This window comes from Neopsephotus bourkii, unplaced genomic scaffold, assembly GCF_033783945.1.
Source record: "Neopsephotus bourkii isolate Nb327-2 ecotype Australia unplaced genomic scaffold, CSIRO-AGI_Nbou_v1 NB_739, whole genome shotgun sequence".
NCBI lineage: Eukaryota > Metazoa > Chordata > Aves > Psittaciformes > Psittacidae > Neopsephotus > Neopsephotus bourkii.
In genome coordinates this window covers 339,762-356,091 of record NW_026901237.1, presented here as the reverse complement: position 1 = coordinate 356,091, position 16,330 = coordinate 339,762, and the positions used below count along the sequence as shown (strand labels likewise).

At 40.7% G+C, this 16,330-nt stretch overlaps 1 protein-coding gene across 1 annotated transcript in view; it reads right to left on the bottom strand.

Moving 5' to 3' along the window:
• Nucleotides 1-8,837: 8,837 nt before the first annotated feature.
• The window catches only part of ZNHIT6 (zinc finger HIT-type containing 6), a 35,499-nt gene continuing 28,006 nt past the window's right edge, over nt 8,838-16,330 (bottom strand). The window contains exons 9-10 of the mRNA XM_061354399.1: nt 13,553-13,677; nt 8,838-9,186 (exon numbers count right to left, since the gene is read on the bottom strand). Coding sequence (XP_061210383.1) covers nt 9,101-9,186; nt 13,553-13,677 — 211 coding nt within the window. The 3' untranslated portion in view covers nt 8,838-9,100. The remainder of the gene's footprint in view (nt 9,187-13,552; nt 13,678-16,330) is intronic.

Sequence of the window (16,330 nt, the reverse complement as noted above, 5' to 3'; positions counted from 1 at the left end):
CTCCTCTTAGTAGAGCATTCTGACAGACAACAGACAGAAATACAGCAAAGGCGAGAGCTTTCTGTGAAAAGCTTGAATTGTGAGAAGCTCAGATTCTCTGAAAATCAAAACAAGCTCTGCTACAGATGCAGGGATGAACTAGAAACCTGAGTCTCATTCTTGGACTAAATGACACTTTTGAAGTGGTGGCTGCAGCCTGTGCTAGAAAGTATGTAGAGAAAAAGCTCCTTGGCATTGAAAGCAAATGCTTAATAGACTGAAATGTTAATTAAGACTGTCAGATTATTCAAACCGTCCTGGAATTTGCAACATAAGGTCCCTCATTAGGATGCAGTGCATGCACGGGGATATTGAGCATGGGGTGGAAGTGGTCCTCAGGTCTCGCCTTTTTTTTGTGGCTGCTTTTCTTTTTTGCAAATTAATACATTTCTGTGGCAGAAGAATGTTTCCTACAGTCTGCAGGAGGCAGTTTGCTTTCACTAAATTCAAATTAAATGAGCTTGAAGCAATGACTTCTGTTAATCCTAATAACCCAGTGATGAAAAGTAAACATACTGTTAACAGGAGAAGAATGTGAGGAATTTCAAGTACTTCTCCAATAGAGTAAAAAGCAAAGCAGCTTCTCTTCTCCTCACCTCCCCTTCCCGCTTTTTAACTACGTAATTGCACTTTATCCTGTAGGGGACAGATGACATTTGGCTAACCAAGGGAGTTGCTGAGCTAGCTGGCGCGGGTAAGAAAATGACATTTACAATAATGAACCAGAGTAGGATCTGAGAAAGCAACAGCAAGCAAGCATTTGTACTGCTCTGCTTCTGAGAGAGCTGCACTACAGATAAGGCTGAAAGGAAACCTGCAACAGTAGGTTTGCTTTTATTTTTTTCTCCTCCTTGCAACTAGTTAGTTCTCTAGCAAAATACCCTACCAGAACCCGTAGTAAGACAGGTACTTCTCATAAGAACCAGGGACCAATGCTGAGGCTTTAGAACTGTGAAGGCTGAGATCCAGTCAGATGCAGAAGTGGTTACGAGTCAACTTTCGATGAGGCATAAATATTTCAATGAAATAAATAGCCAAGTATCTCAGAAGCTCATCTCTGGCAGCTAATACTTTGCCTGAGAAATTACAGCCATCTCTCCTCTGCTCAGTCAAGTTCTCTCCCTGCAGGCATTCCAAACTTGAGCTGATTTGGAATCCACCACCTGGCCACCAGTCTCAGCTGTACCTAAACTTGTCTGTACAATATTTGTTGACACTGGAAGCGTAAAATGCCGTGAAGTGCTGGTGTTTGGCTTCTACTTACATCTAGCACTGAACACTTCGCCACATCAGCTGCTCACTGAGATATCACTGGGTCTGCACGTTGGGTTATGGCACAAAGAGGAACCCACTGCTCACAGACACACAGCAGCTGCCTGTGCATTCCTCGCCCTCCCCGCTGCCACTTACACTTGAATGACACCCGTCTTCAACATAAGTAACAGTTCACTAACACATTATATATATGTGTAACTATACTACACACATAGACTGGATGTCTGTAACACGCATACCATGTACAAAAAAAAGTGGCCCTTCCAGCTCCTGCTCCAGCCAGGCCCTGGATTTTACAACCTGTGCTTTGGGATTTCCACGTTTCATCAAGTAGAGGGGTGGTTCTGTAATCTGCTCACTAGAAAGATGTAGTGTTGGGAGAATAAGAGAGCAGATCACACAAACATAATAAAACAAAAGAAATTATCCTGCTATAATGGGAGGGAAGGGACTCCAGTAAAATGAACTGCAAGTTTTACAGGGCTGGAAGCTAACACCAACATCATCTGTCTAGCCCTCTCTTTGCATTTCACAGTTACATGGTGAAAGGACTAAAACCCACAATTCTCAAGTAGTGTAGAAGGACAGCATCATTTCTTGTGTATCATCATAGAATGGTTTATGTTGGAAGGGACCTTAAAGCTCATCCAGTTCCAACCCCCTGCCACTGCCAGTGACACCTTCCACTAGACCAGGTTGCTCCAAGCCCTGTCCAACCTGGCCTTGAACTTGATATGAAATACTTGTATCTCCTGTTGTTCCGGCAGGAAAATCCCTAAATACTAGGAATGAAGATCCTTATGTATCCCTTCCAACTTAAGATATTTTATGGTTCTATGAGAATATAAATGATAAAAGCACCTGTTCCTTTAAGAACACTCAGCAGGGCTTTCAGGTTAGGTTGATGAGTGCAACTGATTTTATTTCTTGGTGAGAGAATACCACTGTCCTCCTTCAAGATGAACACTAAAAGATGAGGAATTAGGAACACATTAAGTACGGTCCGTGACAAGAAGCGGTACGTGGTCAGCACGTTTCAGGGCCAGGACATCAGCAGCAAAAACCCTGAAAGCAAGAGCAAGCACGGCCGAGGTGCGGATACCAGGGAACGGCGGCAGGAGGCGGCGGCATACGCTGCTGCCGCCAGAAGGAGCGTTCGTCAAACTGCAGTTCTGGGACCGAAGGAAAAGTGTGAGCGGTCTGGTGTTCAGGACATTCACCTACAAGGGTTTGATGGTGGCAAACACCTTCAGGGTTACCTGTAAAATCTTCCCTATGAATGAAGTCATCGCAGTGAAGCCAAAATTTCTGCTTCTTCAAGTGCTGGCATCACAGGAAACAAAATACAAGCAGACAGGCAGAAAACGGACTTCCTCAATTTCATTAACTCCTCTCTTGTGGGATGCAGGTACCTCTCTCTCCAGAATAAGCAGCAGATGGAGGAAAAGCTGACATCTAACTGACAGTGGGACAGCCAAGCTATTAACCCCCACCAAGCCAAGCCATGAAAACATCCATATAGCATGTATGCATTACTGCAGGGCCCCCCCCCCATTATGTCTGACCCTCCAAGTGCACACCTTCCAGGAATCAGGTCCATCTCCTTACTACTGATGGGAAGCCAGTGGGATGTGCAGGAAAAGGCAGAGACACCACAAATCTGCGCAGTTGCTGCAGGAGGATCTCCAGTACTCCCAGTCTGCTGAAGCTGCATGAATCTCCCCGGGTACTGAAGACTGAGACAAGAAAGTTTGCAGCAGATTAGGAAGTCAAACCTCCCTCCCTCCCTACACAGCAGCAGTTCAGTGTGTCACACTGGAAGTCTGCTCTTGCCAGATCCCCACCTGCCCTTCTGGGCTGATCCTGCAAAAAAAAGCACTTCAATGCACATGTAAGTTTTAGTGAAAGCAGTAGTGTACAGCTAGCTTTGGAGAAAGCTATAAATGCATTTAAACTCATGAACAACTGAACTGCATTGAACATGTCTAGAAAATATAAATCCTTAAAAGGAGGCTTCAACCAACAAAATGATATCATAAGTGCCTGTCTTTATTTTCCTGTAAAGACCAAACACCAAGAATTTCAAAGTATGGTATTCAGTATGATATGATCCCCCCCCCCCCCCCAAAAAGACTACTGCTATGACTTCTACATACACAATTTATATTGGAGAAGGTCCTGAAAGACCCCAAGGCACCATTCACATAAGCAATTTCATCTGTCTTGATGTACAACCACTTACGGGATGGAATGTAACAACTGTCTAGGAGGGAAAGATTACACAAGCTTGTGAGGTTTTTGTTTACTAGATGTAATGGTATGGTGCACAGATTTTCCCAGATGGGAATCCAGTTTGCACACATACATTAACAACTTAGTTAAGTGCATAAGGAGTGCATTTTCAGTAAGAATGAAGGGGCTCCATTAAGAACACCAGCTGAGCAGTCCACAGCAATACTTAGAGAACACTAGGTGAACACCAGATCAGAAGCAGCCCAGAGTATCTGCTGAGACAAAGACATGGGTTTCTTTGAAGCTACTGATCTCCTTCAGCATCTCAAACCAACCAGGCTAGCTCCTAATTAGCTCATTAATTTGACAAAATCAGACATCAAGATGTCACAGCTGTAAGGCCAGCAAGTCTGTAATGAGAATTTAAACCAGGGAAGTTGCTTTTACTCTACAGAAGCAGATACTTGAGCTGTAGTGGAACATCCCATTAAAACCAGCATGGGTACCCAAGCACAGGTGTAAGTATAAGTTAGCGAAGGTCAACAGAGATACCACTGAGAGTTTAGACATGGAAGCGATGGGGACTTCTCAGGCCAGCTTTTAAGGCAATCCATCTGCTGTTTTTCCTGAATATATGTACCTCATTCACCAACTTAATTTACCTCACTTGGGCATATCTCTACTCCCTGTTGGCACTCGTGGCAAAACACGATGTTTTTGGACAACTTCTGGGGGTAGAATATGATTCAGTAGAAAACCTGGAAGCAATGAGTGGGAAGGCAACATCAGCTTCCACAGTCACTTCCTCCTCCTTCCTGAGGCAGAACTGGGATGACACGAAGAAAGTGGCAATGTGATTTTAAAAGCACTTTTGGTTTCTCCACCAGCTGGAATCATATGGGAACCAGCCAGCTTCAGTGTGGTTATTTATTCACGATTCCCTCTCCCCTCTCATTTCTACCCCTGCTGCTTTGGCAGATGATTTTTAACTCGTTCTGATTTCTCATGCGCAAACCCCACGAACAGTTGTACTTAGCGAACTGATACAAAAAGAAGCCTAATGAAAAAGGATAAGATAAATAGGAAGACTACTGTGCCAGTTAAAAACAATCCAGTTTCTATTACTAGTCCACAAAGACTTCCCCTTGCCCCAGAGATAGATGAGGCTCTAGTGGCTTTCCATATTTTATCACTCTATTGGTTTTTCCTGCCAAGAAGCCTACTTCAGTAAGATAGTCTGGAAATGCTTTTCGGCAGGAAAAGTCAGCAGTGGTGAAATCAGGCCAGGCCAGTGGAACTTTGCTTCCAAAACAAAAAAGTTACAATACACAGAGCCAACGAGGGAAAGAAGCTCTAGCAATAAAAGCATCTTTAGAGCTAAGCCCTTGTCCAGTAGGTCACTGAGACCCAGCAGGACACAATAGGAACACATTTCTGTTATCAAGTCACAGACAGGCAGCAAAACAACTACCCTTATTTCTTCCTGGTTTTACATGTCATCTGCAACTTCCCTTTCAGTTTCAGTATTTATGTTGAGTCGCTTTTGCTGCCATTTCTTGTTTGTCTTGCATACATGTGACTTCCTTCCATCTCACCACAAATTTCCACCAAATAAAACCATACGCACTGCCATAGCAACATTTTAATACAAACACAGGGCAATCTTTGTTCAGTGAAGTACACAGTTCTTTTTTTTCTTTCTCTTATTAACAGAACATGCATCTGCATACAGTTTAATCGAACGCCATGGCAACAACATAAACACAAATCCGATATATTTTTTCCTTTACAGAGAGGGAAGAATAAATGTTTTCAGGAAAAGAGCGTGGGACTTCAGAAAGCAGAATGAAATGTTTGTGACCAAACATGGCTTGGAGTTACATCATCACAGCTGTATATTTACTCTTTGAAAGCTTGCTTTTGCAAGGTGTTATTAATTCTCAGCCTCTACAGATGTCAACAGAGAACATTCATATCTGGCAGGGCAAGGTCTGAATCACAGCTATGCTTAGAGACAGCACGGAGGTGGGATGTGCCATTACTGCTATAGTGAACTTGGAAATTTATGTATTTGTTAGGCTTTACTCCTAACACAAAACTGGAGTAACATAAATGGGCAAGGCCTGCCTTTAAGGCCTTGCACCAACCACACATTTTGCGCCATGACCCTCTTTTCGTCTATGGACCAACGATCCCTAATGAGAAGATAAATACAGGAAAACCTGGAATTCAGATGTGCTCATTCGAAACTTGGCTGTTGCACTGACAGGGGCTGTAACACTGTCTAGGTATGACAACTGAAGAATTTATGCCTCATGTACCCAGGAAGTTCTACAGAAAAGGGAAAGACCCAAGTTCTCTCAGAGGGCTGACTCAACCCCACCTCTCAGCTATTACTATGTGCTTAGCTATGCTCTATTTTTGTCCTCTACGGCTTGTGAAAGGGATGACTTCATTAAGCTTTTAATTTTTTTAAGTAGCGTGTTCATTCAGGACAAGAGCCATTGCTTTGTAAGCTGATGGTCCTTCAGCTCAAGCATGCTGTGAGGGTTCAGGGTTTGAAACCTGCAAAGCCTAACCATTGAAAGAAATGCCGTAACAACTCTACACACAAACAGCTTGTTCCTTCTGTGACAAGTGGTTTAGAGAGGAAAATAAATGAGTAAGTATAGTAGGCATACAATCGAACACTCAATGCAAGCTGGTGTTAAATGATGAATATTAAAAACAACATCAGACAGTTTTCATTTGCAGACATCATCAGCCCTGAATCAAGGCAGAGTCCTGTAGGGATCCTTGTGTAATGTGCTTACAATAGTATGTCTTCAAGATGGACAGAACTGAGTCTTCCAAGCAGCCTCAGCTCCATGTTTTAAATTTTAAGTGCTTGACCATAAATTTGACTCAGAAAGGAATTGAAATCTTTCCCTGAATGCCTATGAAAGTTTTACAAACTATCTGCCTAGCCAAAGAGTGCATAAACTTTGATTAAATCAGTAACCTTATTATTATGAATTACCACTTGCAGGATTTGCACTGGTCACTTGTCGTAAGTCAGGCTGTGCTTTTAGCCAGAGACCATCATTTTGATTCATTTTTTATACTGAAAAAGTTTAGTAAAACCAAAGAAAAATAATTGAATTTCATCTTAGCTTGCATTTGATGAATCACCACAGTTCCAACTAGTGGAACTCTTATCAAAACTAAATAAAAATATGCAAATAGTAACCTGGGACTGAATGGCAAATGCTACCAAGGCCTTTTACTCTCAGTGTGACTGAACTCTGGAAGATGATTACCAGCTTTGTTTAGGAAGTTTCAGTTCTAGTAACCACCACAGGAATGCTCTTTAACATTTTTTTAAAGCCTTTTTTAAGGTAGAAGAAGATTTAAATCTGGAGGGGAGATTTAACAGCACCTTCATTTAAAGACAAGTTACAGTTGTATATGAGGCACAAGGAAGCTTAAACTAGATTTATATAAGAAAAAAAAAGAACCCACAGGCAAACCATTTAATGCAATTAATGAAAGCCTCCATGAGTGTAGGAGAGCAATGCAAATTACAACTCTGCCTTCCTCAGCCAAAGACTAATTGCACGCACATGCAGATCAACACTAATATTTGCAGCACTCTCATTTCCACTGTGTGCTATGAATCTTAACAGAAATGCCATGCTATTAATTGTGGATGAAACATTTCCTGGCAAAAGAACAGTGGCAGTTTTGCTGTTCTGCTCTTTTATCAGTGTCGTAACGAATGAGTTCAAGACTGGTTTAAAGTAAGTTGTGGCTACCAAGTCAGTGTGCAATAATCACTGATTAGGAAAAGTTTATTCACTTTCACTGGACTGAAAAAGATGTGAAAGAAGCACCTACAGCTAGGAATCCTGGTCCTTTATAAAGGGTAAAAAACCCAAACATTGAAAAAAGAGGCAGGCAGAGGACCAACAATTACTAATAAATTCAACAGAGCACAGGTGGCTACTGCCATGCAAGAAGAAAAATCTCCCTGTTTTTCCAGGGCCTGCAAAACACACAAGGGTAAGGATATGCAGTATGACTGTAAGAAACAGTATTAACACAGCATGACTGGTAAGGAACTAACAGCTCAGTGGCCTGAAGTCCAGACTGAGACTCTGGAAGCCCAAGCCTTCTCACCTATTGCTGCCACAGCCTCCTGTTACCTGAACAAGTTACTCACAATTACTCACATGTGTAGGTGGAGAACTCTGCCTGGCCTGCCCTGCTCCTCCCAGTGAAGCTCCTTCACTGCTTTCTGTTGTCTTTCTACCTATTAAGATCAGCACTGGCAGGAATTACCCTTCTGACTGAAAACTCACCTCCATGGCAGTTTAGGGGGCATCCCATGCCACTGACTTCTGTCACAGAGGTGCCAGTCTCAAGCAGGAGACAGACAGACTAGGGAACAACAATGGCAGCAACAATCTCACAGAGCTGTTCAGTGATCACATCCTGAAGACTTTACAAATACTGACTTAGCTAGACCCTTGCAAACTAACTCCAAGGGCCTGTCTCACACTGCTCACAGCACACATTTCTTACTCTCCAGTAGACCCCTCACAGGCACAGGGAAATTGAATACAGTGGTCTGGGATCCAGGTATCTTCTCACAAGTTAGCAAGAGATTTCTCTTGTCAGCAGATGATACAGAATTTCCTCATTTTCTTAAGGTTTATTTTCTCTTAAGTAGGTAAATTCAGTTGATATTCTAGTAACTATTTAAAATATCCAGCTTCAGTAGGTAAACTACTAACAGGAGATGCGTAACATAAGCATTGGTCACAAGTCCAGTATGTTAGCATTACTGACACTCTCAGGATCCGTTTCTATTGATTTTAAACCCCACGCTATCTTAGAAGATCAGGGTGGAAGATTAAACATACAATAAGATGCCACCCTGAAAACATAGTTTGAACTGTCCTTAACACATCAAACAAGATGCAACAAAGCAAGAAAAAACAATAATAATAAAAACCAATGGATTGCACCAGACACCCAGAATTTCACCACAGATTAAACTCAAAAGTAAAGTAAGGTCATTTGCAGCAGCTCAGCATGACACAGAAATACCCCCAAAAGGAAATTAATCTAATGTACATTTAAGCGTTAAGACTTGAATCCATACATAAATATAAATACGTTACCAGGTATTTAAACTTGGAAATCAATCACTGAGCTGTTAGGACAAAAGGAAAAAATACATCATCGAAGCTAACCTGGAAATTTTAAATTTGGGTGGCTGATTTATTAAAGATACATGGACAAAAGTGTGCATTTAAATCAGAATATAATGTTGTTTCTGGAACCAGAAATTCCCCATCTCTTTATTTACATCCCTAAATAGCCATTACTAAATCCCAAAATAGGCAGGCAGTTTGAAAGTGCTGCCTTTAGTAAAGAAAGCCAAACCAAAGTTCTGAAAAGGCAGTTTTATATATATATATATAAAATTAATTAAATTTAAAAACAAACAAAACAAAAACACCCCCCCCAAACCAAAATGCTCATTCCACCCTCTTTTCCCAAAGAACTGTCATGAACTGTCCCGAATTTCCCCTTCTTCCACAGACGAAAGGGTTGAACTTTCACTGTCCGAGTTCTCTGCAGGTTCACTGGCATCTGAGGGAGCAGGACATAAACAAAAAACAACGCAGCAATTAGTTTCAGCAGTGCTGTCTGATCATCAAACAGAAGCAGTTTTGTATCTTCCTTTTACTCAGAATTTCCTTAAGGATAGCTGTTTTGTAAGACATAACCAGTCTCATAACATGGGATAAGGCCCTAGACAGGATCTCACTGTTGAAGGAGAAAGGCAGACAATGTTGAGAATTTCTTTTAGTTTTTAAATCTTGGTCTTTCAGTTATGGAGGTAAGCAGAATATTTATCCCACAGAAAACTCTTCTTCACCTATCAGAACTGAGAATTCTGATCTTTTCTTTCTGCTTATTTGCTTTAAATGTTGTTTTCTGGGCTGCTACACACTCACAACCGTAGTGAACTATAAATCACATTTTTATTAGCATTTCAGTTAAGACGGGGAACTACTGAGAAATCCTAAATCCAAATGGAAAACTGGGATCATATGCCTATGTGCTCCTTCCGTGTGTTCCAGCATCCCAAAGATGGTGTTAAGCTGTGTGAGTCAATGAGCTAAGGCTGACGAGGCTAATGCTGCACAGTAACTTGTGCTTTAGGACATGGCTGTGGTGCTGTGCTGAGATCGTATTGTGAAGAACTCATTTCCCAAACTAGTTTTCAGGCTCACACCCCGAGACTCCTTCCGTAACAAGGGCTGACCCCGGTCACCTTGCAGTGAGGTCACCAGATACCAGTGGTTGGTGGCACTCAAGCAGCACAAAAATAAACTGCAGCAAAGCGGGCCCATGATTCATGCTCTACTCTCACTGTTATTTTCAGTATTTGACCTGACTATGGATTTAAAGTTTTTTAGCATTTAGTGTCAGATGCCTCATTAAAGGAAATTTTACCAAAAGAGAGCTGATGAAATACAGTTACTGTCTTGTCAAGATTAAGTTCCACGGCTGGCAAACAGGGATAATACACAGGGCACAGTGTGCACCTGTACAGTTTCAATGGAATTTGTTCAAGAAAATAGAAGCATTTCACCCAGAAACATCAGAGGTCACATTTTGTCTACATTAAATCCAGTGTATAATCAATTAACATTTATATGCCAGATATGTACTGAGTAATGAACAAAGTAAGGTTTGTTTTTGCCCCTAATTCCTGTGAAAGCTTCTATAATCCCCTCCTATCTTCAGCCATGATTGACCTTGTATACTGAAATCAGAGCACCTGTAGTTTTTGCTATAAGCAAATTAAACACCAAAACATCACATAAAAGAAAGTGGCAATCTTCTGACAGTGAAGCTAAACAGATAAATTTTAGCTTTAGTCTGTCACAGTAAGTTTTATTTAACAGGAATTACAGATTGTCTTCACTCAAAATGATTATATTTGTAGGTGGTGATAGCACTGCCTATAAATTAAGATTGCCCAGTCCTTCCCACCATAAAACTGTCTGCAGTTTACTTATAATGTAAAATTTAAACTCTGGGTTTAAATCTTTCAGTGCCAGTTTCCTTCCTGAGTACTTACTTTCCTTTTTAAATGTTTCAGGCAGAATGATTCAGCCATTTCTAAGAAAAAGGATAGGAGAAACAGGCTTTATCCTCATTAAATTCTAGCAGTTTCCCTTCAAAGGTGTCTAGCTCTAGCTCTTCCCCAATCTTTGGGGGTAGTAACTTGAATTGTGGGGGGGAATGGTGATCATCATGCACGTGCCTGCTGCTGTGGCTACGAAAACAGTTCTGCCTGGGGAAAGGCAGTAGATCTGAGATTGTTCAGTAAAGAAACAATACTTTAGCAGTCAGGTTCCCACAATACTTTGTCTCTTGTTCTAGCCTGTGTCCTTTGCAAACAAGAGTCTGGAGAGCTATGGTAGTCAGAGCCTCTGTGCTCCAGCAGACACCCTGCCAGACATCCACTCATCAGTGTGGCAGCTGTCTGCATGGAATGTGAAAGGGAGGTCAGCCGGACAGGTGCTCTGAGACAAGTGTCCCTCTGGGTGTGCTGGAGAAGGCAGAAAGGAAAAGCAGTATTGGTAGAGATAGAGTAAGTGTGAGCAGCATGGACGGATTAGGAGGACATGCACTGGATACAAAGAGCCATAAATGGCTAAGAAACTGGACTGTAAGAAACACAGACGATGCTGTGGCAGAAAGGTCGCTTCTTGGGAGATGGGAGTGAAGTAACTCTCTTATCACTACAGACTTCTCCCTGGAGAGGTCTAGAGGTAAACCCACTGTTTTCACTTAGCAATTACATGTGAATGCAACTGGTAAAGCAAACAGTATTTACTGGATTTTCTCCTTTATTCTGTAAAGATGACACAACAGAAGAGTACTGTGATTGTGCCACGCTTAAGCAAAAGTAGTACTTTGCCTTCAGGTGGAGCAACAATAACAAAAAAGCCCTCCTATTTTTATATTCATGTTCTGAACATGCTTTTCCTGACAGAATCTGGACTTACTGTGGCAGGCTTCCACTCATCAGAAAAAGCTCCAAGAACACAGGGTCCAAAGCAAACTCAAGGCTGAAGTGTTAGTGTGTTAACTGGTAAGATGTACAAAGCCACATTATGATAAAAGTTGTGAAAATCATGCTATTTTTGCCATTAGCTATTATCTATTGCAGATGTCATTAAGACATCTGAATAGGGAGCTACGCACTTGATTTTTACAGAATCTATAGAAACAGTTAAAAAAATAATTAAGAAAATTATTGGTTCCCAAAACAGTGCCAGTGCTCCCCAAACACCAGCTCCAGGGGTGACTGCTAACTGAATAATCCCTGCAGCGGAAAAAGGGATCCCTCTTGAAGATCCTGAAGACACACACTCGCACTGCTGTGGGACAGAGACATCGGCACTTCCCCAGCTATTACTGGCTCTTGCTTCCTTTGCCTTTCTACTCTGCCTTTTACAGAACCAGCTAGCTCTGCGGCAGCATGACCTCGGAATACAGTTATTCAATCAACACTTATGTGAATCTATACCCTTAAAAGGACAACCTCCTTGCCAGCTCAGGGGACAACAACCACCACCCTGTTCAGATTAAGCTCATGAGCCGATTGTTATTTCCTCCTGACATCTAAATCATAGGAATAGAGCTGACTACTGAAAAGCAAGGGATGTAGTTCAAGATAAACTGAAAGTATCTTATTTTCTTTTACTTGAGTATATGTATGTGCATCCCTATGGTGAATACCAGTAGGCCCAGTTGCTCAGAGAAGACTCTTACCTTATCCCCTGGCATGGTGTCTCACTCTCAGAAGCTCTTGCAGTGCATAGCACAATACATGCTTACATGCTGGTGTTTTGAGAGCAGACTGCTTCAGTGGATCATTTAATGTTGACTAGCCAGAACAGAGGAGATCCATGGAAGTTTAGAAGGGCTGGTACAATATTCTCAGTCTCATATTTATTCAGTCAAATTATATTCACATAGAGCCATGACTGAGCTGCCACAAGGAAACAGCCATTGCAAACATAGCTTTTTTTTTTTTTTTTTAGAAATCTTTAAAAATTACAGATGGGCTCATCACTGAAGAGTATGGGATTTCGTAACTAAGGTGACTAGCAGGGGGACTGAAAAACAAGAGCACTAATTGCAGAAAACGAAGGTGGGACACAAAGCCTTTCTACTGGGAGACGGAAAATACAAATTCCTGCTAGACCTGGACTCTCCTCTAAGTTGACTACAAGATGAAAGTCGTCCCTCAACAAAGTACTTCTTGAAAGATACCACTGTGCTTTTAACCCATCTGAAAAGCTACCTTACCATTCTGATTTCTAGTAACTAACCTGTAATTCAGAATTACTTGCCCAGTGTTAGGAGTTATACTAGGAAATAATGGAGAATGATTCATTTGAATTCAAGGCCAGGCTGGATGAAGCCTTGGGTGAGATGGTTTAGTGTGAGGTGTCCCTGCCCATGGCAGGGGGGTTGGAACTTTATGATCTTAAGGTCCTTTCCAACCCTAACTGTTCTATGATTCTATGAATGATTAGCAGGCTTTATTTAAAAACCACCTTCCCAAACAGCTTTGCTGTTTAGAAATAACCAACTCTGTCAAACTTTGCTACATTCAAAATTTAGAACAAGTCTGAAGAGCTGCTTCACCTTAGTGGCTAAAAATACATATATATTAGAAAATACAAATAAAAATCAAGCACCAGAAACCAAAGTTAGGAAAAACACACCATACAGGTTATGGATGTAAGCCACCAGCCAGCAGTTTTAAGACAGAGCATTCACACCTTTTTTTTATAGCAAACTTCTAGATTCAGAGGGGAATACAAGACATACTGTACGTTCCCCGCATCATTAACAGGCATATCCTTAATTGTTGTTTATTTAACCAAAATATCTAAGTATAGCAAAACAGGAAATAAATACTTACCTTGGCCAAGAATCACCATGTCATTCTTCAATGTTTTCAAGACCACAAAAAACGTTGGATACTCAATTATTACTTTGCCTTTCAAATTGTCTAGAAGGCTTCTTCTGGCATCCAGTTCATAGTACCTTAAAAATAACAAGGAAGTTCATTTTGGATTTTAATACTACAAAGGACATGATGTACACTTTTTTTTTTTTTGTGGAGCGAGGGGAAGGAAAGAAGAGAAGCTTTCTGCCAAATCACAGAATTTTCAGATGATACTGTGTTCAGAAGAACTACCTTATGATTCAAATGTCATAGCCATAGTCTTATTATCGAACTACATGTGTTTTTTTAAACCCTCCTGACATCTAGGAAGAGAGTCAAAGTCAAACTTCTCTAAGGGCTGAAACGGTTTATGAGTTCTTACTGAGTTACTTTTACCAAAATCAGATATGAACATGGGGTTATCAAAATGGATATATTTACCAAAATCAGATTTTAAATTTCAAATAACACTTAATGTCCCACTCATGGGCTTTAACGCCCAAGGTTTAATTCACATGGTTAGTACTGTACCTTATTTATCACATTTGCTTATGAATTATCAGTAAAGTACAGAGAAGATGAAATAAAAAGTATACCTGTAAAATTACTAAAACAAAGGTACACTGGAAGCACTTAGAGCTCTGTTTTTGTAGAAGGACTCCAATTATCCAGAACATTGGGGCACTAGTTTCTAAAAGATGGTACAATATCCCCATTTATGCTAAGCAAATCACTGCTTATCTGCAAGAAATTCCCTGTAGAAATCCGTGTATGTGGGTGTGCTACCTTTGCCAGAAAAGGGCTGCTCTTCACCCTGGAGGATGAAGCCAGGTACGTAACACATGATACCACAATAATAGAAAGTAAACGGAGCATCTTCTCACCATTATTTCCTAGAACTGTAATAACCTCTTCCAATTCTCTAACTGGAAACCTGGACACAGGATTTTGGGGACAGGGAGGGATATTTCAAAGCCCTCTGAAAGAAAAACCCTTTCTTTCACTTGCCATAACTGCAGCATCCAACAGATGCTCTGATATTATTACACTGCAATCTGAGTTACGCAATTCTTTCTGCAATCAACATTATTAAATTACTACTAAGCTATTGTATCGTTAACGGCAAATGAAGTTCAAAACCAAAACATACTGCAAGCAGTAAGTGGAGTATTACCCATAGCTGCTCTGCCTCCTCTGATCATTAACATATTATGCAGTTGGTTTTATTTTGCCAAAACCAACACCAGATGGATGAAGGAAATCATATACTTTATGATTTACAGCAACGCATGATTAAGAACGGTACATCAGAGGAGTCAGCACACAAGAATAATACTGAAGGTAAAACAGGATTTGAGTTCTTGGGATTTAAAGGAAACTTAGTTTGAGTAAAAACTATTTCTCATATTCAACTTCAATCATCATGAAAATACTTGGTTTCATGTTTCCCTCAACCCAAAGTAACCATGACCTCTTCTTACTGAAACCTTTTAAAATGGTAACAGTGTATTACGTTTCTCATTGAATGAATGCATTCATAACTTGTGGATTAACACACATGAACAGAAACATATTTACTGCTTTATTTACAGTACTCTAAATACAAAGTATAGCAATACCTTTCCTTTGGCAAGGACCTCAACACATTCTTTTCTGGTTAAGCAAACATTTACCACCGAGAGGCTAAAGTAATTCACATGCCACAATACACTTTCCATTATCTCATGTTTTAGACAAAACATCTTTAGTGTCCAGCTTGGCATAAGATAAAACATTTGTACTTAAAACTATTTTATGATAGTAAATTACTGAAGCGTTAGATCACTGACTCAGAGCTTTATCTTTTTTGCTTTTAAAGTACATTTTACTGGTTGACAGTGACAGAGGAAACATCTAAATCTTTAGGGCATAATGTGGGTTGTAAACTTCAAGGAAAATATAACAAAGGAGTTTAATGCTTTTTTTAAACTTTGCTGTTCTTGTCTATGCTATCCAAAAGACCTTAGTCTACTACATTCCCTACTTCATACACAAGTGCAAGTTGAGGTTTCCTGCTAATCCACCTGCCAGCCTCTTCCTTGACTGAATACTTAAAAGATCTCAAAAGAAAACTATTCCAAAGTGTAATGCAGGATGTAACTCAATTCCAAAGTCTAATGCAGGATGGCTCCTGAGCAAGACTTGATTTTTCAGATTCTCTCTGAAAGATTCTGCCATAATAAAAACCTTCCCAATTTTATGCCAGAACTGGAACAAAGTAATATATCAGAGAGTGAACAACAGAGACCTGGCTGCCCTGTAAGGTATTTCCAGAAGCCTGTATACTCACACATCATTTCAATTTTTACTTATGGAAAAGCTAGACCTGTTTGGAGAAAAATGAAATGCCATTTTTACAAGTCTTTTAACTTCATGTAGTGATTATTTACCAAGATGAGCTGAGGATATAAGGTAACATTGGAATGCAGGCCCTCCCATGTATTTGCAGGGAAGTGGTCTCCCCACAGGTAGGAGATAGAGCAGGGAAACCTGATAAAAGAATATCTGGTAATATCTGATTATCAGTATTTTAACCTGCTTGTCCTGTATCACTGGGACTGCACAGCCTGCTCAGTAAGTACCCATAATGAGCTGCAACCTTCCTCAGGCCCTTCCTTCACTGTCCATTTCAGGTGACAACCCAGTAAAATGAATGGTAACGAGCACAAGTCTGTCCTTTCACTCACACTCTTCCATGCTCCAGGGCCAGTT